Consider the following 26831-nt stretch of genomic DNA (forward strand, 5'->3'; position numbering starts at 1 on the left):
TCAAAGATGGTGGTGCTGGACATGCATTTATTATCCTATAGCAACTATAACATTCACTCACTCTTTCTGGGTTCCTTAAAGTGTAAATGGATATCATTATTTCCAGTCACAGGCATACTGAACGTCTAATATCAAAGCAAGCTAACAGCCCAAGTACTGTCTTATTAGGTTGAGATGGCTTTTAACTAAACCTGATTTTAATTCTAGCAAAACAGTTGGGTATATGCATGAGAAGCTAGCAATTATCATTATTTCCTAAAATAGAGAGTAAATAAAGCTAGGCTAGGCTAAGAAAAGACCATTTATTCATCCAAATTCTACAAATAAAAGCCATTTATGACCGCAGGCCTGTATGAGCCATATTAAAGCCTTTGGCTGAATGTCATCAGCACACAACATATGCGGGCCAGATCTCACTATCACACTAAGCACAGGCTGCATCAGCCTAAGCCATAACCAGCTCATGCTGCAAAGAAAAGGGCAGCGAGATAAGACTAGTGGTTCACAACCATGTGCCAGGCCAAACTTGTACTCAAAAATCTGAAAACCCTCCCCCCAAATTTTGTGTAATGGTTCCCACAGCAGTTCTCCCTCTGGCTTCACACCTGGGTCAAACAGATGGCACCCCTTTGACCTCGAGCTCTCTCGTGCTCTCTTTTTGTCAGATAACCCACATTCCTCCCCACTCCCATCCATTGCACAGCCACACATTCAGCTGGGCCAGCATAACGCAGAGGAGAAGTACAGTGTGAATGCATGAGTGAGCAATACAGCTCCTACACACACTTACAACGTAAAGAAAAGCCTACCACAAAAAACAAAATGTGGAATTACATTTGAGATGAAGGAAGACTTGAGACAGTCCACGGCACTAATTCTAAGAAATGTGAAGTAACACACATGCTGATGTGCGTTGTGGCTGCCTATGACACCAACAGCTGCAATTCCCCACCTTGTAGTCTCCACAGGTGATGTCTACTTGCTCAGACATGGTACAGAAGAAGTGAATTCGCCCTCTCTCAGCAGTAGCTGACAGCATTGTTTTTAGCCAAGCAAAAGCTCCTTGCATGGTTCTCTGTCAGAGATGGTTAACATAACTTGTTGTGGTTTTCCTGTTCTCTGACTAGGCCTGCTCAATCTGAAGATGCATCCTAACATATTTAAGTTACAGCTCTGGAAAAAAAATCGCTCAGAAGGCTGTCATAGTTGATGTGTCCGAATACAAAAACAAATGACAAGAAGGACAAAACGGCTGTAGCTGAATGTGGAGTCAGCCAGCCCAAAAGCATGGAAAACTGGGGGGACAGGGCAATGGGAAGCAGCATGACACTGTAATATTGTGCATGATGAAGACCTCCACCCCCCAGTCACCTTAATCTGCCTCATTAGAAGATGCAGGCCAGGGTGAGCTGCCTTCCATGGCATCTTGCTTGTGAAGATGCAATCAGAAAACGCATTTCCCTTTTTAGCATCTGCATCACCCCAGCCATCCAGGAGTGAAAAATCCTGCACAGCAACCCATTCGTCACTGCCTAAATTAAGCGGTGGATTTTCTTCCTTTGCCTCCCTCCCCTGCTCTCAGCCAATAGCAGGGAGCTCCCCCCTGCTGGATCCCTGCACAGGCGGGGGGCTCGGAGCTGACACAACTGCATTAACCCTAACAATGCTGCGTAGCGCCTTGCCCACTCCCATGTGGATTGCTTTGAAAAAATTACTAGAAATTCTACCTTTCTCTCACATTCTCCACTCGCTGCATAGAACATATGAGAGGAAAGTCATCTCTACCTGCTTTTGTCCTAATGAACACCTTTGTGCAAAATCACGTGCAGGATGAGTTGACGTGAGCAAGCCAACTTTGTTCCGTGCAGGGGGCTGAACAGAGATAGCAGCAGCCTGGCTTAGTGATGCATAATTAAGCCACCAGAAAGTTCTCATCAATCCTGACGGCCATTGGTAGCATGCGTCTAGATAAAGCCTGAAGCTGCTGAACTTCTACAAATTACAGGAGTGAGACTCTTTGTTACGGTTCCATAGAGTACAACACATCAGTTGTATGGAGACAGCACTAGCAACGTTCAAACCTGCAACAGGTAAAACAGGGAATCTAGTATCTATTTATCTCTATATAGAGATATTTATTTGAAAACAAGCTTTCATTCAACATGCACAGAAATATACTGTCAAACACAATTGGACCAATGGAGCAAGCTACAATGGACAGTGGCTTGGAAGTGCGGAAAAAAAAATAAGAGGCAAGTATTTTCACTGGAGTCAAAGTAAAGAAATCTCTAACTGTAAATAATTCTTAGCCATCTTGAAAAAAACACTTGTATCCCAGTAATTCCTCTGTGGCAATCGGGAGATTGAGCAAGTTATCCTTTCTCATAGAGTTAGGAAGATCAGAGAAGTTTCTCTCAGTTACCCTTTAACCACAAAGATCAGGCAATGCTTTTTAAAGCCCTGTTTTAAAATTAAAACTTTCAATGATATCACACAGGCTTTTCTAGCTCATCAAGATATTTCCGTGAAAGCTAAAAATACAAACTCACTTTGTCTGTTTACAGTATATTAAATGCTTTCAAAGTTTAAGCCACAATCATTTGATTGTTATGGCAGTGATGAGTTCTGAAGTCAGAGAAAGCCATACAATACTGGAAATCTTTCATCCAGAATTGAGATCCATGTATGTTACTCAATTTTGCAATTAAATCTGTTGCCAGACCCTTCCTCTTTGCCAATGTAAAGACAGACAAAGTGTGTTATTGCCCTTTTGCTAAAGGCAAAACAAACCCACTCCAACATCCTTGTACTCCTGAATAATCTAACAATGAGAGGCTGGGCTCGCACAATGAAGGGAACTAAATTTCCCATGGGAAGTGGAACATAGTTTGACCATTTATTATAAATGGCAAGTTGGAAAAAATGATATTTTCAAAATAAATATTTAAAGAAACTAAAATGCTTTAGTTGATTAAATATGGAAAGAAATCACAATGGCATAGAATGGCATTATTTGCTTGCAGTATGAGTCCCTGTTAACCACCTACGAGTGCCTAACGTTGACTTGTCTGTTTAAGAATTTGACTAATATACATGGAAATATAAAATAAACCCACTTATATGAAGATCACTGTGTGATTATCTTGATACGTAATTACTGGAAACAGCACTTTCATCATTTTATGTAATTTAAAGTAATTTAGAAGGATGAAAGCTTGTCCCCAACTTTAGTTTGTTAATATGACATTATTATGAGAGTTTTTCTTTTCCTCTTTACTGATGTGAGCATTTGTGTTAGTTTCCTGTTCTTGTGTAGAAAATTATTTCCCTTCCTTCCTTATCTTGCTACACCTCCTTCTCAACAGAGGCCAAACCAATTGGCCTTTTACCCTCTTACTCCTGGAAAGTGTCCTTGCAAGCAACATACCACCAAGTCGGCCTTTCTCCATGACATAAGCCTCAACATCAGCCACCTTCTCAACCCAATCTTTCCTACAAGTCTGAATGGAAAACCAAAGTGTGATGGAAATAGCTTGTAGGACGTCTGTCTCTTTCTTCCTCCACCTATCTTAGAGAGGAGTTTCTAATTGTCCTGTAAAAGAAAGGTAACAGTTTTTTTTTGTTTGTTTGTTTTTTATACTTAGCAGCCCCAGTGTCCCAGTTGTAAAACTACTCTGAGGATAAACCAAAGCCTGATACATATCAGCAGTGGCTATCTGAAGCTAGTCTAACCTGTTATTTCCGTTACCACACATTCAGGATTCAGATGATTCCAGCTGAATTTAAATTCACAGCTCTAACTCACAGTATGCCAAGGGAGTTGCTCAGTTTGCAAATAAGCTTCAGTGCTTAAAGCCCAGCTCGTGGACAGTACATGCTGTGTCTCTTCATTTGAAGACTATTTTGGGTAATTTTCCACTGTTACTCTTGGAAAACAATTAAAACTGTACAATCTCCACTATGGAAACTTTTAGGAAGGTTTTTATGTCCTGGTAACCCATGGCAAACTGAGCGCTAAATAACAACAGAAAGTGACCTCTGATTCCTGACTTATCACCTGGTAGCCTCTCTGAACATGGCAATTCCCAAATACTCGTGTCTGGGGATTTCCTCCTATAGTTGTGTTTTCCAAATTAGTGATGCCTCCCAGTGAAACACCCATTTACTGAGCAATTCCTCGCACTTCTCCCAGAACTCTCTTTGGAATTATTTTTTGATTAGTAGTGGCAAAGACTTGGGAGATGGAAATTTTTTAATTCCAAATTTAAGATGGGGTTACACTTACACAAATAGTAGCAGATACTTAATGGTTAGTACATTCATATAGTCCATTCACAACTGTTCTTGCCCAATTTACACGCAACACAAAAGAATACAAAAGAAATAGGCAAAATGGACTGAAAACACCTTCCTGAAAAAAATGTTACATTTGTGAACCAACATTTCCTGATGGAAAACTGCTAAGTCAGAAACTTACTGCCCTGCCACCACTACATTCTCAATACAGTTGCTGCTCTGTTTCTTGTCACCCAAAAGTTACCTTCTAACAATGCTTTATACACCTCCAGGGAAGGAACAAAGTTGATTTATAAAGCAGAAGTGAAAATACCAATCCTCATAAAATAAGAAGTAGATGAGCAAATGGAGGCTTCTCATGCAATTTAGCCATTGGTACAAAACATAAGTGACAACTAAAATTAATCTAAGAAAACAATTCAAATGATGAAAACATCTCAAAAATTGCAAACACTCTTCAAAAGAATAAAACTTCTTGGAGTAATCATAGAAATTGGTTCTTAGAGTCACTGGAAGAATTTAACAAGGGAAGAACTGAGTATTCTTCTGCCGTAACCCAATGGCTTTTGCCAGATAGGAACTGTACTTGAGGTTTGCATCACTTTTTTGTACCCTTTCATGAATGTTGATTTGCTTATTTTATTCTTAAAAAGGGCAGGATAGGGCAAATTTTAGACCCATAGTATTCTCAATGTATTAAAAAGTCAGTAGCCCTGCAAGATTATTAAAAACTAATTTAAATTAAGATAGGGGAAATTTAATACTGATATTTAAAAGTCAAGGATGTTATTAAAAATCCAAATTTTACACTTTAAATCAAAGTTAAAAAATCCAAACGGGATTTGAAAACACAGAGGAAACTTGCTCTCCTTTTCATATCTATAAACAAAATCAGATATGGTAAGGTCCGTCACTTTAAAAACCCTTATGGACATAGTTATACAAAGTAAATAGTTTTATAAAGCTACAGACCCTCGACAAATCAGGAGGTACAAAATTAAAATAGATTTTAACGTATTTACATTCTGTGTGTCCAGCAGATTTCAGGTAGTTTCTGAATTAAAAAAAAAAATAATAATCCATAACGCTATTTTTATGCCTTGTAATTTAATTTCAATTTCCATGCAAATGGATCTAGATGTAAATCGTGAGCAAAAATAGTCATTATGTAAAAATACAGATGTCAAAGAATTTGACTAATTTATACAGAACTATACTAGTTTAAGTAAATATGTACATATATGGAGTATCCTCATGCTTAGCAGTTAGCCTTTTCTTTAGGAAAATAATTAAAAGTATAAATGTAAAACAAGGTTCCAATCAATTATTTTAATCAAGGTTTCCTGGGTTCTTAGTTAAGCTATGATTAAAATCAGTGATTTAAATCACAGTGTTTGAAATCAGTCCACAATGATGTCTGTAGTGTTTTGATTCTATGATAAATCAAAAGAAAAAGTTACAGGACTACGTGGGCCCCTTCTGTTAAGTCCCAAATATCCTCCTCCAGTACACAGGTGTGCAGGCTTAAATGCCACAGAGATATGTGAGTGCTTCTCTATCTTCAGCAGATAAGCGAGGAATTATGAAATGAGAATTCTGTGTGCTACGGCATACACACAAAATATTAATTCCTTAAGGATCAAAACTATATACAAGATTTTTAAAAATCCATTTTAAAATGCATGTTGAAAACAGAAATTATTGAATTGCATTGGGAAACTGAATCGTTCCCCAGTGCTCTCTCTGACTGATGTGTATGGGTACTGGGAGCGTGCATCCCTTGAGACAAAACTGGGCTCGGCGTCCTCCACTAAGGCCTATCTACATCTGCGCCAAGCATTTGGACAACTCCTCCATATATTATGCAGCTTTGACACACAGTGTGGAATTGTAAGATATTTCCTAAGAACGAGCTCAAAAATCATGTGTTGGATGTTGCTTAATACCCTTTTAAGCCCCAAATCATTGCAGATAGCTTGCTTCCAAATAGCCAGCCAAGTCTTCCCCTTCAGATTTTGCATCCTCCCTGCAGACTTGAAGGAGTATTCTGACTGCTTGGGAAAGAAGGCTAAAGAACAAAATAATGAAAACTCAGTCAAATGTGGATAAACAGTTACAAAGGCTAGGTACAGACCTTTTACAACCACCACGATTAAAAGAAATTTTACGTCCATTTTATTTATGCAGCTAACTTCTAACAGCGAAGTTTGGGATGCCTGTAAATCTGCTAAGGCATATTTCTGCATACTGGCAGCAGTGACCTGCCTCTGCCCCTAATGAAGGGAGAGTTATGTCCTGAGTATGAATGCACATTAAAAATTAGAGAGCCTTTAAAGGAAGAGTGCAAAGCAAAGGTGCTTCTTCTCCGTTCTGATGCTTTATTGTTTCTAAAACAAGCTCTTTCCCCACGCTTTTTGGGCAGTGAGACAAAAGATGATTCCTGTTTATTCCTGATCACCTTTTTCTTCAACAGATCCCAGCTCTGCCCTACTTCAGCTTTGCCACAAGCCTTGCTGGGAGTTTCAGATATTTACTGGGAGCTTTACTGTATCTTATTTGGAGAGATAAGGCTATTGAATCATTAACAAAGATATCTTTCTCCCACAAGTTCATTAAGCATTAAGCTTATTATTTATATCACAATAGAGCTAAGAGCCCCAGTTGTGAGCCAGGATGCGGCTCTGTTAGGCTCTGTACAGATAGGCATGAAAGCATTTGTCCCAGAGAGTCCTGGGTCATTCTTTGAACCAGAACAAAATGTTCAAAGCGGGCAAGGACAAACATACAAAACAGCATTGTGAAAGCTCCACGTGGAAGCTGGCTGGTCAGGGAACAGCTGCACCAAAGATTATTCATGCACCGTACGACTGGCCATTTTGGAAACTCTGGTCCAAAGTTGTCTCTGTACTGCAATGCTCTTAGCTCACAACAGAGACTGCTCCAAAGAAAGGGGTGTCAAGGTATCTTCCCTGTGCTTCTTTCCAAGAAGTATCACTGCATACCTGAGCATGTATAGGGCACAAATATCTATTTCACTGAAGAAAAGCAAACTATGAAACTCCATCATTTAGAAAGATGATACATTTTTCCAAATGAAAACTCTTGCTAGGTGATGCTACCGCTTCAGTCTTTTGTGGATAAGGCGGTTTTCTCCTTCCCATCTAGAGAGCCTACTTCTCATTTGAAATGCAATTTCTTAATCAGTTAATATACATCACTAAAATGATCCAGCCTTTCAGCAAAAAGATAATCAGCGATAACTAAAACTTCCTTACCAGTAACCAGACAAGGAGCCATCTCAGAAAGGGCAAGGAAGCAATGTAATATTCTTATTAGTGATGTGCTTTATCATGGCAATTCTGAAGCGTAATGCCTAAGGGGAAAATCTCTGTTCAAGGAAAAGGGCAATCTCTTAAGCTGTGCTCAAAGCCACGTAGTAGCCTCGTCTGAATTTCAGAAATGAGCACGGAGCCAGCAGACTGCTGATTCAAGTTGTGCCAACGCAGACTGCTGGCACTACCTCCCCTGCCTGCCCCGAGCACAGGGATGTCTCTGTGGCTGCTCTGCTTTCAGGTATTCTTTTAACTAGTTTCTAAAAGATTAAAAATAAAAATCAAGGTCTCAAGCTAGGAATTTGTATTTGGAAATGCCCACATCAATTCATTCACCAACCACCCTAGTGAGAATTCAGTAATAAAACGCCCAATGGAGAAGCATTAAAGAGGGTAAGCCTGGTAATTCTGCGAATCTACTTGCCTCTGCATAAATAATAAGTAATAATAAAGGATGTATATGAAGTTTGAAATTGGCTTTGACTCTTTTTTTTTTTTACTCTAAATTACAGCATGAAATTAGAAAAACATATGTTTTTGCAGAATTTTAAAGGTGGTCTTCAAAACAGTCCATTGAATATGTGATTGAAAATGCTGAGGGAGTCTGACTTGAGGCTGTCGTATATGGACCAGAGATTCGTTCTGTTAATTAACATCTCCTGTACTGTAAGGGGGAGGTGGGGGGAGAAGAAGAGGAAGCAGAGCACCCATCACCACCAAATAGACCACAGACAAGCTGTAGCCTCCTCTGTAATTACAGATAACAGATGCCTGCACAACTGCTTCTCTACATGTCAAACTACATGAACCATAACAAACACAGGTGTGTAAGCAAGTAGCTAGAATTCAAAGGAAAATAGAAAGAGCTTAAGACAGTACAAACCAGGCAATCATGATGCTGTGTTAACAACTTGGACACTGCATAAAACACAAATACTAATTGACCAGATACACTACTTACATTACTCGTCTACTAAGACCCAAACAAAATACCTTTATGACTTTGGCAGAAGCTTGAAAACCATGAACCATCCAAGCCATCAACATTACACTTCTAGTCCTTCACAACCCAGTTCAGCATCATCTCTCCTCTCTGATTTGATTTTTAAATACCAGGCACTTGCCCCTTGCACCTGTGCTGCTCTGCACCGATCCTCATCACTTTGCTTTATAGAGCATGTCTCATCTGTCATGCTGTCATATGAAATAAAACCGGAAGGAAAAAAGACCACCAACCATTTCATTTGTCTGCAAGGCTATATACAGGTATTTGGCCTTAAATTTCCTGCTGACTTCAAGGAAAATCCCAAAGCTAATGAACTCTGTTCATCCAGCAATGTCTAAGGAATACAGATGACTAAATTACGAATTATAGCATCTGTATACTTAAAAAGACTGTCTGTCTTAGCAAAATGGAATAAAAAGGAGTCACTGAAATGTTCTTCAAGAAAAAAAGCTATAATTATTCCAGGTAATATAAGTGGAGCAAAAGAAATATATTAATATAAACACAGTAAAGAAGTACCATGGACTCAACTACTCTTAAAGAAAAAAGGAAAATTAATTTTTCAGTATTTTTCCTTCTGATTGTCGTGGGTGGGCGCTATAAGGGTGTAATAATATTCAGGCTCATGATATTCAAGATCTTAACCCCTGTATTTAGAGGCATTTGATTCTCCTTGAAAGCATCCAAGAAAAGCTATCAACAAGCCTTTCATTTATGTGAAATAACAGACATCAGAAAACTGCGTGTCAACATTAATGCAGACATTCCAGTGGATACAAAGCTTCCTTTTTCACATTACGTAAACCAACCAAACCTGATACACTTTCAGTCTATTGAATTTCCTCACCTCCAACTTTCTTTGTTTTAAGGAAAACTGCCTCCAGTAATCTACTTGAAAGTAATGAGGCGAAGCTGAACACAATATAGGATGGAAAATAGATGCACAGTATGAATGAGGTTCTTTTCTAGAAGAACTTATGTTTAAAAAAAAAAAATCTTTTCAAAGAAGGGTGAAGCATTAGAAAAGATTGATGCGTCTTATTCAGCCAGCAGGAGAGAAGTGGAAGCAATCTGGAACAGCTTACACTAATTAAAATTTACTCTTCAGTGCCAGCAAGAAAGGCGTCTCAGTATCTAAGTCAACTTTTGTGCGAAGCTAAAGCAGCAGCTGGCATATCTCTGAACACACTCTATTAGGAGGATGCTTCATTAGTATTCTTTTAATTGAAGTTGTCTGAACTTACGAGCACATGCTGGTCCTGCTTTCATTTGTCGGTTTTGGAGAGTTTTGCTCTAAAATGACCAGAACCTCTACGCTGTATCTCCCACGACTATCTTCTACAACTATCTGTCCACAAAAGAAGCAGATACACAGTGGCAGGTACTTGCAGATCTCTACCTAGTGCACACTAAATTGTTAAGAGCAGGAGCTCTCTTGTTCTGTGCACTGGTAAGTTTGCCCAGCAGGACCCAATTTTGATTTAAAAAACAAAATCTCAGCACAAATGACAGTCAAAATTATGTATTACAGTCCTTGTTACCTATAGTTTCAGTTTGGAACCCAAGCAGCAATTCTAGCGGAGACTATGGCTATCAAGAAGTGACTCCCCAGCTCTGCCACTTGCCATCAGTGAAACAACACCAGCCTATTGTTTGCTAGGTAGCATTTTGGCACCTGGAGTCTCATTGTGGGGAAGGGGCCACAGTGCTGGACAAGCACACCGCTTTTTGAGAACCAGGTCTAGTGTGATCCAGATACTTCTCTCACTGAACACCACCAGTTCAGGAATCGATGCTGTCATCAAGAAAAAGAACGTCAGTGCTGTCCACATCGCTAGGTCCTCCAAATCCTTGCTGGTTATCACTCCTAGATATCAGAAATTCAAACAAGTATGATTTCCACATGATTCCTTTGTCTCAGAATGATTCTCTGGGTGCCTGAAATATCACATACAACTTTATGTTGGTTTATAATTCTTCTAAATCTTTTTAGAGTTTCCTTAATTCTTCCTTAACCAATTAGGCCTGGGCTTTTTTAGCTCCAAAACCACAGTTAGAGTGGAATATTATGGCTTAACAGACAGGAAGGCATGATACCAAAATATGCCTTTATTTTTCCATTTTTCTGATGCCTGATTACATGCTCTCAGTTAAATCAGACAACCTGAGATTCTCTTCACTCATCTGCTAAGTACAAACCTTATTCAAATATTCCTTTACATTGCCCTTTATAATCCCAGGATCTCAAAGCCAAGTACCAGTACAAAATACAGAAAGCCTCACTCAATAAAACCAAAACTGCTGGTAAACTACCCAGTATCACAAAAAAATCTGCAGTCATTTTGAATTATAAAACTATTCTGGGTAAATCATTACAGATTAGTGGACTAAATGCAATCCAGGAGTCAGAGAAAGAAGCAGAAATTCCAAAAGATTTAATGAATAAACTACCACAGGCAGAGCTGAATACTTACTGCGAATCAGTAATTTACAAATTCTCTTAGAAGCACTAAAACTCAACAGCAAACCAAGTTAATTTCATTTTGAAACTTTCTTCATTCTCTCTTTCCTCTTAACTTGATTTCTCTCTCTTTTTTTTTTTTTTTTTTAATAATGGTTTCTTAAGAACTGTTCCTGGAAATGGTTTCTGACCACAAATCCATTGCAGTATCAATCTACCAGAGGCATAAACCTGGTGATACCCCACTTTAAAGGATAATTTAATTAAATTGAAGTGTTAAAGAGTGGAAGAAAATTAATCTCCTCTAACATTGTCCTCTTCTGAATACTTCAGCTTGTGCAACTATACATGGAAAAACTGGAATCTATGAACTCTGAAACCTCTGATTGCATCAAGAGAACACTTTTACAATGTCTATAAAAGAAAATGAGCCCTTCAAAATATCCAGTTTCTGGGTAAAAGTCATTTGTTCATACGGAAATGACTAAGTGTAAATGTCTCTTCCAACCTGTAGTACCAGACATTTTTAAAAAAAAAAAGGAAAGAAAGAAAAAAAAAAGGATGGCTCCCAGAGACAGTCTACACTTCCAAAAGGAGAAGAAAAAATTAAATCAAGAAGATAGAATTGAGACAGTTTCAATCAAATGCTGATGAGCTCAGAAAGTGAAAGGATTCAGAAAGAAGATGGAATACTTACTGCTGGAGGCAGACAATTCTTTGGGGCTTGAGGACATTGGCTGAGCACACAACTGACAGAGACAATCCCTTCCATTAAAGGTAACTCGATCACCTGGTGGAAATGGGCGCCTGGAGAGTTAAAAAGAAAAACCTATTTTAGCAAAGGTTACGCCAGAAATTTTGTTCTGTTCCCCATGCCTCAAGTTTGCTGCCTTCTGCCAGTGCAATTAATATTTTACAGAAACTCAGGCCAAAGAGTTTCTGCAATGTGGCCTTGGCAAAGCCAGGCACTGGAAGAAATCCAATCCACAGATGCAAGCAGAGCAGAGGTTAGACTTGCCTTGTATTTTGGTTTCAAAATGTTATACAACATACTTTATCTAAAGAGAAGAACATCTTGAGACTTCTGTCTCATGGTGATGTCTTTCTCCCTGTTTTTCCTGTACTGGGTTCAGGCCACACTAGTTGAAAGGGATGACTTACTTGCAAACAGTACAGGCAAAGCAGGTTGGATGGTAGGTTTTTCCCAGAGCTGTCACCACTTCTCCTTCAACGAACTCCCCACAGCCGTTGCAGCGGGTACCATACATGCGCTGGTAATCCAAAGTACAAAGGTATTCCCCATTCTTAATGAAAAAGCCTCCTTGTGCCAGGTCACAGCCACACACTGGAAGAAAAAACAAACACACATACAGACTGAAAAAATATACCTACAAGGGATGTTAGCAACAGTCAATGATGCCTACAAATGAGAGGACCCTGGTGGTCTTGCTTCCTCCTATTGGATTCTTGCCTTTTCCTACTGTCACTGCATGCCTTGACTTCCCAGAAAATGACTGGGATTCTCTGGCTACACGAGACTTTGTAATAAAGAGTTTCTTTGGAAAAATGCATACAGTCACAACTTCCACGCACTCGGTCCTCACTAAGACCTTGGTTACCTTGCATCATCCAGTTAATCATGTTAGCAGAGCAGTACAGAAAAATGGAACTTAGGATTGACTGGTGTGCTATGAAACATAAAATATGACATAGTGGAAGATACCATCTCTCAAGTATCTGCTTTTATGTTTTCCAGTCACTAAGAACTTTTTCTGTTGCTGTTTCTTTAAATACTGGAGTTATATGGAACACATACTATGTTAAAAAGAAAAAAGTCTCATAACACAAACTTGGGGCTCATGTCCCCCACTAATTGCCTGTTGCATTGTGTTTGCCTTTCCGATCTCGTTCTGAGATTATCACTTAAACTGAAAAGCTCATTCTCTGAGCAGCTGAATCTTAAACAACTGCCACTGACTGGGGGAAGCAAAATCCTCAAACCAACCCTACTGAATTACAGGGGATGCATGCTTTTTAACCTAGGAAAGACACTGGAGGCAGCTGAAATACTTTTTTTAATTGTCAGACGAGTGGTAGATGTGGACACATTCTTAGGGGAAATTGCTAAACAAGGCCTACCTTCTAAGATAGGTTTTGCATTGTATTTACTCCTGGTTATCACCGAATTACAGATTCGCTAGGAACAGGATGCTCCTGACTTTGTGTTTTCCCGACAATACGTATGTGAGGAACCTGGTCACTTCAGCACATCTTTGGCACACCACTGGACCTTGTGGGAGTTTGCCTTCAGCCACCTGAAGTGCTTGCAGGAACGCTTCTAACACAGGAAAGAAGAGGTTAAGCCTCTGCCCAACATCAAGCAAATCACCTATTTCCCTGGAAAGGCCTGCACTGCGTCAACAACTCCAGGCAGGCTTTGCAGATGGAGACAGTTTTACTGTGGTGGTATCAGGCTGCAGCTGAATTTGTGCTCCTCGCTGAAAGGCAAGGCTGTCTTACATCTTCGTTCAGGGTCAAGCACACTGCTATCTCACTTGCCCTGCCAAAATCTCTGTGCGGGGCCACACTGTAATCTGTGAATGAACCTATTTGTTTGGAGCTAGCTTGGAGAACAGTTTTTTTCATGCTATGTAGACAGCCTCCCTAATCCACAGGTTCGATTAATGGTGGGGGATGAGTCTTTCAGATTAACCTAATGTTTTAGAGAAAAGATCATAGTAATATTAATTCTGACAGCAACAACAACATGAAAGACCACAACTACACAGCAAAGAAGTAACGGGTGCAGTCAGGTGCTTAGTTCCTCATTGAATACAGCGCCGTAGAAATCAAGATGAATTAGATGGTAATGAAAAAAAGAATCCATTTGACAGAAAAATTCCAGGCTAAAATTCCAGAAAAATTCCTGGACTAGTGGGGATTTCCCCAGAGGCACTCACTGATTTCAGGCCACTAAAGCAGTCTGATACAATTCTTTCTTGTAAGGGCATGTGGAAGAGACTCAGGAAGAAGGTAAGACTCCATTATCTTCTTTTTGTCTGGGAATCAGACAACCTTTTTGACCCCAACTCACGAACAGGTGACACTACCCACTCTGTGGCCTGGCCTGCAAAGCCACAGTACAGCCAACAGAGCCGAACTGGACTTTTCATCTAATTTCCCAGCTGAAACTATTCCAGGGCTGTTCAGCCCTGGAACCTGTCCACAGGTCTCTAATTCACTTGTCCAAGGAAAATATAGTTTGTACCAATGCAATCCTGCTTTCACTTCAGGGACAGGAGATGAGCAAAAGATATGATTTCATAAATACAACAGATTTTACTATTTTATATACTATCACACATTTTTCCCCTCAAGCATGTGCTTTATTTTAAGAAGCTTTCATGCTGCTGCTTCTTTTTGAACCAATAAATATTTCAGGAATGTTGTGTGGTTTTGATTAACTCCTCCATTCCCCAGATAACGCTGAGCTGTCCCACCTTCACTGCATCAATACTTTTTGCATTGCTTTAAAAAGTATATTTGAAATGTTCAGGGTAAACTGTCAGTATTTATTTACACATAAATACTGGGAGAAGGCTGCAGTAGAGACAGTCAAGCATTAAAAATCTAGCCACATCTCCACTATCTATAATTTATGACACGTGCAGCCAAACCACATGACAGAATAGCGGATCTTGAATATGGCAAATGGGAATAAAGAGCATTACCCATCTGTATTTTGGACAAAGTAATTTCCCAAGAACTGTTATTACCTTTGGTGGCTAATCTGCATTGGTTGTGCGTTGGTCTTTTACACACTGTATTCCCTGTACTTCATGGATTAGATAAATAACACTACATTCGAATGTGGAATTGTAGCTACATAAAACGTTAGTCATGTACTACTTTACTGGGAAACATAAGTGTATTCGTTAAAGGGTGAGAGACCAGTCAAGGATTTCTGTGACTTGGCAGTTTTTCACTATTAAATGCTTATTCACCAGGAACCTGTTTTGCTTTAAGAAAATATTCATAGTCCTACGTTGGCATTTTTGGTCAACTTAAGAGGGAGAAAGCAATCCATCCCCAAACAGCCAACTCCTATGAAAGAAAAGTGACACAAGAGATAGGATACTGAATTTCTCACAATTTTGCTTTAACTTGGGCTGAACCAAGGACTTGAACCTGAATCTAAAATCTCAAAGTAGCACCGAAAATACCGGACTGTTTACTTCATTTGGGTTTTTTAAAAGTCCTCTTTATAGACCTTTCTCTGTGGGAAAGCGTAAATATGAGCTGCTAGATGACTTCTTAAAAGTACATACATATGGCAGCACCCAGGCGTTTTGAAATGTTATTGTAACAGTAATTAATAGAATACTAATAAAGATCACATGGTAGAATGCAAGTTAGAACTGAAAGAGCATCAGCACTAGCATTCCTCCCGTTTCCCATTTCTGCATAGACCAGGGTTAATATTTACATGCAAACAAAGGACATTTCATGATGGCATTAAACCCACAAGCAGCTAGAACTCAATTATCAGTGACTGAGGAGAACTACAAAGAACTACAGTTAAGGCTCTATTATAATGCTGCAAAAAATGTTCCAAACTGGTTTTCAGGTACACCTCCAGAAAAAAAACTTTGTAATTCTTCCATTTTTTTCTACTGATATCCAATTTGGCAGAAAATAACGTGATCTCCACACCACAGGTAAGGTAAGACCTTAGACTTACCTTGATTTGGGGGCTACCAAGACTTTTTCCACTGGACATCCAGAAGCAAAGCATAAGCATATTTACAATCGGTTTGCTCTACTTTAATGCCTAGAAGTTGTTAGGGATTACTTCAGTATCCAGACTGCTAGATCCTGTGGTTATGTTGCATGGACTGGAGTATTGGTATGGAATGCCCTATACTGGATGCTTCAGAAGGTGCTAAATATCATGAGGAGTTATGGAGTACTCATGTGTCTACGTGCAAGTTTCTTCCTAACCTCCTTTAGTTTGCATTTTAGCTTGTAACTTTAAAGCCCAAGTCTGCATATATTTTGGCCTCAAGCTGAAGGCAGTCCATACACTCCTGTCTCAGAAGCCTTATATTTAACTTTCTGGCTCTTCACTGTGGTTCCCAGTTCTACCACTGAGTCACTTTCTGAAAAACTCACTTAGTCATCATGGCTGGTATAATAAGGTAGGATGATGAAGTAACTTTCCGTGCAACCTCTGTTCTAGCTTCTTCTGACAATCCATCTTCACTGCATCATACAAAGGGCTGTGGCAGATGCATCATTGTTTGCAAAAACCTCTACAAACTTTGAATCAAAGGGTTCATACTCTCACAATTATTAAGCTTCATCCCTTTTGCTTGGGGGGAGAAAAGGATGAAAACGGGATAAAATTATTTGGAGAGTGTTACCAAGGCAGTAATGACTGTTCTAAAAAAATCGATGTTCCCCTGATTACCCTTTTCCTTATGAAATCACCATTCCAGTCAATCTCTTATTCTTTTTGCCAGTCACTGAGAGTGAGTTAAATTCTCTCTTACTGGCAAGTCATGAATGCAGACACAAGGAGAACTGTTTATTATGTGAACCACCAGCAGATTCATCATCTTTGGCTTCTTCACAGCAGGAAACACACACCAATCTGCAAGAATTAAAGACAAGTTCTGGCAACCCCACATTACAACAGATTTAGCACATGTGTTCCTATCACTAATCAGCTTTAAGCTACATGGACCAAACAAGGGTCACCCAGACTGTTAACATCCGTTGGTTGGTTCTAACAGGCTGCTTTCACTTGGAGTCAGAGATTGAATCAGAACAGATAAACATGACAGAATCCACACTTGGTGTACAACTTTGTACACAAAGAAGGGACTTAAACAGCTTTTTTCTTCTCGCAACTGTGCAGAAGTAATGATTCTGACCACAAATCCCCTCAAGCTTAAAAATATTGCATTAGCGCACATATTTATAACCACTGTAGAAATACCACAGAAAAGATGAACTGATTGTGATAGATTTTCTTTTAAATAAACACAATCTGCCCAGCACTGTTCATGCCACAAACAGCAGAGGCAATGAAGTGAAACCCACTGAGTTCAATACATATGTACAATAAATCCCAGTGGTGTGATGTAGGCAATAACTGTGATACAAGTATCATGTCATAAAACAACAAAAAAATAAATCCACAGTGATGACAGTTAATAGGAAACATCAAAATATTTTCCTTTGTTTTTTTCCTGTGCTGATGGGAAAAAGAAACACTTCAAGAGAATTAATTAGTGAAGCCAGTAATGATTATTAAATCCTGCTTGAGAAGGTGAAAAGCAAGAGGTATTCTGTAAGCATCCACCACGTGGAAATATTCTACCAGCCCAACAGTTCTCCATGGGAAAAACATTTCCCCAAGACCCTTTCTGCTCAATGTGATGGAAGGAATTCCCTTTCACATGACCAGAACCTCCCTTCTCAAACAGAAGACACAGAGGAGCATTTCTATTCCCTGAGATATCACAAGAACAGAGACAGAAAAAAACATAAATCAGCATCAACAACTTATCTTCAACAGCTCCTGGAAAACACCAGACTTTGTTTCAGAATCTGTATATCAAAGGCTCTCGTATTCCAAACATACGATCCTGCCTTTCTCGTGAATGGAATGAGGAGAATTCCTCATCCCTTCTGCTGCACGCTGTACAGACTCTTCTTTCTTTCTTCAACTATAATGGAGCCGCTCCTTTACAGCTTTGGAGCACAGGACTGGAGACTGCCTCAAGTGCTGCCGTCAGCTCTCAAAGCCTCGGAGCTGCAAGTGCAAGCCCAGGCTATTAAGACAAAACATAGCTGCTCAAGAGCAATCCAATTGCCTGTGATCTTCAAGGAGCAGGATCATTCCTAAGCTGAATCACTTCCAAGCTTTAACAGAGATGATGAAAATGAGAAGATCAGAGTTGTTCGAAGTGAACAGAAGCACAATTTGATCCTACCAAGCATTATGGAGGATTTCCATAGTTATTGTCAGAGACAATTGAAAAAAGCAGGCCCTTTGTAAAATAACTCCACGTAGATTTTAAGTGAAAATTGTTTAAAAACTGAAGAAACAAAACCACACGAGCAGACTCCATGAGCTCAATTTGCAGAAATGAATGCTATTCATTAAGAAAAGTCTAATGATCTGCTTTGTCATCATGCATTAAATAAGGTGCAAATTCAATTTCCTGTCCTGTTTTTTCTTTCTTGCACTTCTAAGCTTCATAGAATAATGGTACTGTTCTCACGCAGGTAAAGATTCATATAATCTCTATTTCTTAAGACATGATGGATTTCGTGTTTAAGGGCATAAAGGAATTTGACAGTGTATCAGTTTATGTTTATCATTTACATCTAAACAAATACACAAAAATCTGTTTCAGGGTAGGGGGTGGGGTTTATTTCCTTTTTTTTTTGCCTAAGAGCTTAAAAAAAATCCTATCTTGATAAAAACAAGGTTCATGTTCCTGTTATAGTTTCAAGTTTCCACATTTCAAATGAATGAAGTATTTCTCCACCTTTGTTTCATTCCTCTTATCAACACTGCTCTTGACGGCATACCCTTCAGTTCCATGAGTCATTTAAGGAATAAATATACGTCAAAGTACATATCAACAGAAGACAAGTTGAGATTGGTAAATCTCAGAAGCCATGTTTAGGCGCTACCATTACAGAAAGATTCCCAGGCGCTATTAAGAACCTGCACACAGCATTTTGCAAAAGCTGTAAAGGAGACCACGATAACTTTTTGTCACACTCCTGCCGCTGTAGATTTTCTTTGCCATAGGCTGATGACAGACACGTTTTGAGAACTATTTGGAACCGTGGCCAGTGCTCCCAGTGGTTCTGGAATCTTCTCATTTCAACAGACTGATTTTAGAAACAACACTGGTAAGTCAGAAGAGCTTTACCTATATATAACAAATACAGGTGAACTGCTTCATTAGCTATTCACCACCTTGGCTGGAAGAAAGGTTGAGCAGCTAAAACACTTCCTGAGCAAAAGATGGAAATGCATTTCTCCCCTCCTCCCCTAACTAGGTCTGGGATCCCCATGACAAGCATTCCCTCCAGCCTCCAGCCAGGCCTTTTACCTGTTTCCTTGAAAAACCTTGACGCTCTGTTTTGAGCATCCTGCCTGCACGACTACTTAGTGCCAACTGTCTTTATGACACAAATATTTCCCAGTGGGGTACCTTGAAACATCTAAGCATTTAATGCAAGCATTCATTGAGCAGAAACCACTAGCAATGACTGAGTTTTCGATGAGCTCAGAGTTTTAATTTAATCAACTTCCCAATCAAAGCCATGGCACTGCCTTAAGTGTTACTCGGTCAGCACTCTTCGGTTTTCTGCTTAACACTGAAGATACAAGCACCAGTCCTGCACAGGAGAAACCTTCCTGTCTGAGCCTGACGTGCATGTATTTCAGTCTTTCTGGCACTCTAACAGGCAATAGCTAGCAACCAAGCTCAACGGCAAGTAAACAACCACCATATATGTGACAACGTGACAGCTTTCCAAGTAAGATATCACTATTTTGTGCACCAGGATGGAAACAATGGCAAGAATCATTCAGCCATTTAAAACACCTTTCGCATTAGACTAAGCACTAGGTGGAGATCAAAGTCACGTACGGGTCTGTGGGAAATGAACCTTGAAGAAAATGCAGTCAGTGGAAAAATGTCAAAGTTTAGCCTGAGATTGCCTGGCTCTACCTACTTGGATGAGAGATTTCTAAAACAATGAGCAAAACAAGGATGTAAGAACATAACAAAATCCCTAAACTTATGAAGAAGCCAGGCAAATGAACTCGGTAACCCTTGTGGGACCCTTCCAACTCAGGATATTCTATGATTCTGCAAAGGATACATTGACAACCAACCCAAGTGACTTTCCCTATGCTCTTAAGGATGCTATGTGCTACTCACCAAGCACCTGTAAAGCATCCTGCTGGCCTCCTGTCTTCAAAGGGATCCAGTCGCTTATTAAAATTGACATAGCATCTGTCAGCTTTCATAAACATCAGCCAAGAAGTGCAATTAATTTAATTTCCTGTCAAACGTTTGGTCTCCGAAAGGGACCTCAGGCCCAACCAAACTGACATCAGAATTCCTTGTCCCCTTCCATGGGACTTTCTACCGCGGATAAATGATGCAGAGTTGCTGCAGCTGTTTGAGATAATGAGCCAGGATCCAACAGTCATGACCATCCAAACCAGGATGTTATAAACTTTCTGTTCTCTTTGTATACTGCTGCAAAAGCATTTCCAGTTCATATTTCCCAGTGCTTTCTATTTTAATGACCAGAAATACCCTTTTGTTTAAATGAAAGCTGAGGCACTCAGGTTTTAGAAAAAAAAAATAAATGAAAATACAAAAACTCAGAAAGACTTAATGACGTTGAAGGCTGTTTCTGTAAGTAAGCTGAGGAGAGGATTTCACAAGCAGGCAGGCAGAACCACAGTGTCTGCAGAGTTCTTATATAAAGGCATCTCTGGTTCAGTGATTCATAGCTTCGAGGGACCTTGTGCCATTTCCTGATGCTCAGGAAGGAACACTTTGTATCCACCAGCCACCCTACCTGGTCCACTGCTCAGTGTCTGAGCAGTATTTGTGGAAATGCAGATATCTCTGCACTGTCTATCTGCTACAAGAGAATCCCCATGTTTAGACTTGCCATGCACTGACACTGACCTATTAATAGCTCCAACCGCCCCGCAGTCACATTGCAGCCTCCTCCTGCCACCACCGAAGGAATCTGATGACAGATCAAAGGTCAAAGAACTAACGATTTAAACTACATTCCAGCCTGTTGATACAGTGTCTGCTTACACGACCCTAACTGCTTCCCTGTCCTTCAAGGGAGGAATATCCAGTTCAAAGTCAAAGATTACAGAGCATCCCAAAATCTAAACTTAGGAGCCCTCGCCTGTTAAGCTCTTTGAACTACAGATGACAGAACCTTGTAAAAGTCATCCCGTAGACAAAACAGACGTGTGCCTGGAACCTGAACATGCCATAAAGGATGCTGGAAGCGCATGTTTATGTAGGCTTTCCTAAACAACCCTCAAAAACATCCAACTCAAAAGAAGAGAGTTACCATATCTGTTCTGTAATTAAGAAACCATCTTACACTAATTTCTAGCAATGTTTTAACAGAAGCTACAAGTTGCTTCTCCATGGGAGACCTGGGCTTGTGGAATGCTTCCTGAATGCCAAGACTTGGCTTTGTCTCATAATTAGCAGGAGTACTAGCTGGTAATTGCCATTTGATATCTGACACTGCTATTGCATGTAGAACGTTCAAACACAGTGAAACACTTCCACAGCCCAGTCAAATTGCGGACATTTATGACATTTAGTAAGGACTAGAAAACTTGAGGACACTACCCATATCCACACAGCAGGATTACTCATTTATGAGGTGGTTGGTTTTTTGTTTTTTCGTTGTTTAGACTCTACTACATGTAAGCTTTGTTTTCCAATTTATATTCAACATCAAGAATAGGGACACTGTCCACTATCTGAAATGCCCCTAATATTACATTACCTTGGTAAGGGAACGCAGCCTGTCTCTCTACATGAGCCAAAAATCAAGCATTGTAAACTTTTACTTGTTACTAGCAAAGCTTAAAGCTGATTTTGTTGTTTTGGCTGTATTGAAACCAGCATTTCCCTCTAACCCAAAAGATGAATCACAGGCTTATTATTAAGTCTCATTATAGCAATTTTGCTAGCCTCAAAGTTTCCTCTCCTAGTATTTGCAATAGGGTAAAATGAGCTGTAATCTACTGCCAATGACAAAAAAAAAATCAATTCCTATCAGATCACAACTTAAACTCATATTAAAATCTCTGCTAGTGCACAATGTAATTTATGCTCTGATCCCCTGCACATTTACATAATTAACAGACGTTGCAGTGTATAGTCTTAGTTTTCCAAATAAGTTATTCATGTGCATGGAAGTTTACAAAAATATTTTTTTTTACTTCTTTATATGCCACTAATTCATTCTTGTTATTAAAGACATGAAGTAAAAAAATGAGATCTCAAGCACAGTCTCCTCTCCCTCCAACCTTCACATCTCAGCCTCCCTCCTTTCCACCTGCTGCTTCCATTGCCAGGTAACCATTAACACTTTGGTTACAGAGCGGTGTGCTCTTGGTAATATATAAACTAAAACCTGTTTATTACAATTAGAGATTAATGCACAAGGCAAAACAGAATCCAATTAAACCTCTATTTGTAACACAGAATGGTAATTCCTTAGCAGGGTGAGTGACTTTGTTATAACACTGCAAAATGCAACTGCTCTGCATAGTGCTGCTGGAGTTATACTCCTAAACGTCTCTTACCGTCCCCTGTCCATCATTCCCTTGTTAACTCCAGCTCCAAGTCAGCTGCTGGCTGCCTGAGATTCCTTGCCTATCAGGAGTCCTGAGGAGCTCGCCTTCTGGGGCACAAGGCACACCATTTTCAGCTCTGTTCTTTTATCAGCTCTTATGCGGAGCTACAAATAGAACCAGCCAGCCTTGCTGGGCAGATAGGACAAAGCGGCGGTATGCGTTTGGTTCTCAGTGGGCACGGAATAACTGCTAGCTACCCCTTATCTTGGGGGCATGTAAACACACTGATTGGTAGAGGTTTTCCTTGCCGCCTTTGTCAGGGAGCAGTTTTACTGTCTCTTTTTACCGGAACTGATTCCAGAGATGGACACAGCACCAGACTACTGGGCATGAGAACCGCCTGATCACGTTATGGGACATGGAGCACGTCCTGGGCTGGCCAGCACAGCACGGAGGTTTAAGCCCCTGTTTCCTGCAGTGCAGCACCCACCGCTGACACACACGGCGGGCAGACACAGTGTGCCTATGTGCCTCTGACACAACCTAGGAAGCAGGATTATGATCATATCAAACCCGCTTAACAGCAACAACGAAAAGGAATCCCATATACAGCAGACTAAAAATGGTCACACTGAAACCCTGCTACAGTACAACTACTGTGACAGCTTTATGAGGAAATGCGTTTTTTCCTCACCTTCACTAGACTATCGGAATAAGTCTAGAAGTAAAAGCCTAAACATTTTCAGCAGGTGTCTGTCTGTTCAGTCATATGAGCTTGTTCAAGGCTTTCACACTGTAAATGTATGAGCTGAAGTTTCAAGAGCAAATATTGCTGTGCATAAAGGAGAAAGACACTAAACCACCTGTAGATGCAAATTCTGCTCTCAGTATCAGTTGTTTCCTCTGGCTAACAGCGAACTGCGTAAAGTGAGAGGGTCTAACTCTACCTTCTGTAGAGGAGCCACGTTAAATTAAAAGCCCATTAGACTAAGAGGAAAAATGCTTACTCTAGCGTCTGTGTCCCACTTGTATGGACCATATGGTCAGACAATATGCAATATGAGTAAATTACTATACAGTTTAAACAAAAAAAATTATTCACTTAAATATGAGAGATCAACAACAAACAAGCTCTGAAGCTCAGGTAAAAGCTTCAAAACAGAACTTGGAGCTACTGCCTCCACATGCCCCTTTTCTTCCTCTAAGTGAAAGAGGCAAACACAAAAAAGACAACACTCACTTGCTGGCAAACCCAACTAATAAGGCATAGACTGAATGTGAGTTAGTGGGAGCCTTAGAGGTAGTAGGAGACCAAAATGGAAATCAAGGCCACAAAAAAAAAAGTGGAGACTGGAAAAAGAAGGAGAGGCCTAGCAGTACTGAGAGACCAGGAAAAAAAAAAATTGAGACAGAATTAGTGGGGGGCCAAAATCAAGTGTGAGAACATTTTGAGTCTCCTAGTAGTGGTAAGTTTCCTCCTCATGAATCAAATATCCAATATAATCTTTATTTTCAATTACACTCTAAATGTTTGCACATTGAATTTGTTCTGTGTAGTGTTGATCACCTTGCTGCTTGTATGTGGGTGATTCAGCCCTTTTACTACTCATTCTTTACCTTCCCCACCCACAAACCCTTGACATATTGAGCAAGAGGAATATCCTGCAGATCGCAGGAAGCTTTACGTCTCACAACTGCTTCAAGGTACATTTTCATAAATTGACTCATTTCTAACAGGTGAACATCAAGGTCTTACCTTTGCAGGTGAAGCATTTGATGTGAAAGTGTCTGGCCTGAACACGGAGTACTTCACCTTTACATGGCTCTCCACATTTATGGCAGTGGATGACTGGCTTTTCTGATGGGTGGTGAGGCTCTTGAGGATGGGCCACTGTAAAGCAAACAAATATGATTTAAAGCTAAAGAATTTCTGCTATACATAAATCTGTATTCCCAGTCACTTCTCATCACAAGTTTATCCAATCACATTTCACACTCATCAAAAAAGTCACAACCATTTAAAAAATATATAGTCTTTTCATAAAACAGTAGTTAAAGCCACCCATATCTACTATCTCTTTCCACTGAGGCTGCCATGGACACGTGAAGATGAGGAAAAATTCCCTCCACGGTTTTGACACCACAAAATGTTTCAGAGTCCATAAGCTTTTCTTTCCAAGAACATGAATGCATGTAATTCATTCAACAAACACACAAGGCAAAAAAAAACTGGACTATTTTAATACAAAAATAAAGAATACAATCCAAGAAAAAGAATGAAGGGAAAGCAGTTCCAAGTCATGTTTTGGGATAAAAAGATGAATGAGGTAGCTTGACTTTGCATGCAAATGGCTATAATAAAACTACAACCGTCTCGACTTTGCTTTAGTACATACCGGGAAAGCATATCTGTAGAGAATAGAAGCCAAGTTTATTTGTTTCTTGCAGAAACAACTATCTCATGCAAATTAGAGATATTATGAGTAGACAGAAATGCCCAAAGCATATGCAATATAGTCAGGGTGACAAAATTCCAGGTACTGGGAAATGATCAGCAATCCCACAGCCCTTAGCAGAGCTTGGGCAGGAACAGGAAAGGTTTGTGTCAGCTTTGTTGTATATTTCATTACGGTAATAAAAGTTTTATTGCTCCACATTTGGCTTCTGTAAAGCAATGTTTAACTTTTTCTTCAGATGTGCCTTGTGTCAGCCCGGGGCTCCAATAGCAATGCGCGGGTGTAAGGTAGAACAAAAAATGTGTCTCAGCTGGACTGTATGAAGTGGAAAGTGTTATCCAGAATGTTCCCAAACAAAACCATGTTCCCTCAAATCCCCCTCCTAAATCCCATTTTAGCAGCTGTCCTAATGCTGCTCCCAAAGTACTGATACTTATCAGAACATTGTCGAGATAATGTGCATCTCTTCACCCCGGTCTCTCTCTTCTTGCCATTCCTGCCCTGCTTTTCTTGGACTGACTGCTGATATACCCACATCATCTTCACCGGCACTGGCAATCATATTGATTATTTTAGCTCAGCATTTTCTGGAGCTCTCTTTTCCTTTCCTGACCAGCTCCTGACATCTCCCCAGCCAGGATAATGCTTTTTTTCCAGGTTAGTGCTTACACAGCAACAGAACACATACCTTGTTCTTATTTGCTGTACCACTTTCCTCTCCTTTCTCAATGAATTTCTACAAAAGAAACCTATCACTTCATGAAGTTCTTCTACATTACTGTCCTTTATAAATGCCTTTGTGAAGAAATATGTTGCTATAACTGTGTGAGATATAGTAAGTACAAGATTAATAATAAAAAAATGACTTAAGGGGAGTAATAGCATGCAGAATAGAGAAGAAAACATATTTCAAGCAATAATTTCTGCTGTAAATTCAGCCAAACTAACATGGCAGCTGCTGTTTTGTTTTCCCCCCAATCCCCTAAAAGCCTTCAAAGCAAATGGCTGAATTCTTCTACTCAAATACCAAGTTGTGAATACCTCCTCTTCTCGTAGCCTCACTTCAATTATTTTCCTCGATTCAATCCAGAATCAGAGCACAGTTGGCAATGCCGACCAATGTTTTAATTAGCAGTTCCATCTAAATAAGATCCCAGTAAATGCCTTGCCTTGAGTGAACCTCATTTAATAGGCTGCAATACAAAACTATTTCTGGAACAGAAGTTATTATTCTTCCAAACAAGACTATTGACGATTAACTTGTAACCAAGGAAACACACAGTTTATGCAATAAGAAGGAAAAAAAAAAAACACACCAAAAAACAGAGAGAGACAAGCAGGGGGCTAGCAAAGGAAATTATTATGAGGAAAATTCCCTTTCTGATCCAGACAGCCCAAGGTGGGCCTGAAGCCAACTGAAGAAAAGGTATCAGAGCAGATTTTTTAAAGTTGCTCAAAGGAGGAACTGAACTGAGGATTTGGGCACATGTTATCTAGGACTCGCACAGTGCCGAATGAAATCCATACCTGCAATGTTCTGCTCACAAACTCGTGTGGAGGACACCCTAGCACACCCTGCATGCCAGCACTCAAACCTTCTGGTATTGATCTGAAAGACAAGTTTTTGCTCTTTATTGGGAATAAGGAAATGTTTTCAAGACTGGTCCAACGATGCAACTTCCAAGTTCTGCCTTTACAGCCCTTTAATGAATACAAATGCTGTTAGTTGCTATTTACAGACCGATCTCTTTAGTGAAGCTAATTACGTTGCTTGTCTTACTGGCCTCAAATTGGAAATGTAGGTCAAGATTTGAGTAATTGACTTGTTCTCTTGCAAGGAATTGCTTGCAAGCTTTTTTCTCTGGACATATGCAACACACAGAAGGCA

General features: G+C 39.8%; 1 protein-coding gene across 22 annotated transcripts in view; it reads right to left on the reverse strand.

Annotated features, from left to right (window-relative positions):
• ABLIM1 (actin binding LIM protein 1) overlaps positions 1–26831 on the reverse strand; it is a 190297-nt gene that overhangs the window by 79568 nt on the left and 83898 nt on the right. For 21 of the 22 annotated variants that reach the window (XM_040563189.1, XM_040563194.1, XM_040563195.1 and 18 more), the window contains 3 exons: positions 24244–24378; positions 12257–12440; positions 11793–11902 (listed from right to left, as the gene is read on the reverse strand). In XM_040563189.1, coding sequence (XP_040419123.1) covers positions 11793–11902; positions 12257–12440; positions 24244–24378 — 429 coding nt within the window. Of the gene's footprint in view, positions 1–11792; positions 11903–12256; positions 12441–24243; positions 24379–26470; positions 26548–26831 lie in introns of those variants that run through there. The other variant, XM_040563206.1, reaches the window with a different exon arrangement.

The sequence above is a fragment of the Cygnus olor genome, chromosome 7 (assembly GCF_009769625.2).
Source record: "Cygnus olor isolate bCygOlo1 chromosome 7, bCygOlo1.pri.v2, whole genome shotgun sequence".
Lineage (NCBI taxonomy): Eukaryota > Metazoa > Chordata > Aves > Anseriformes > Anatidae > Cygnus > Cygnus olor.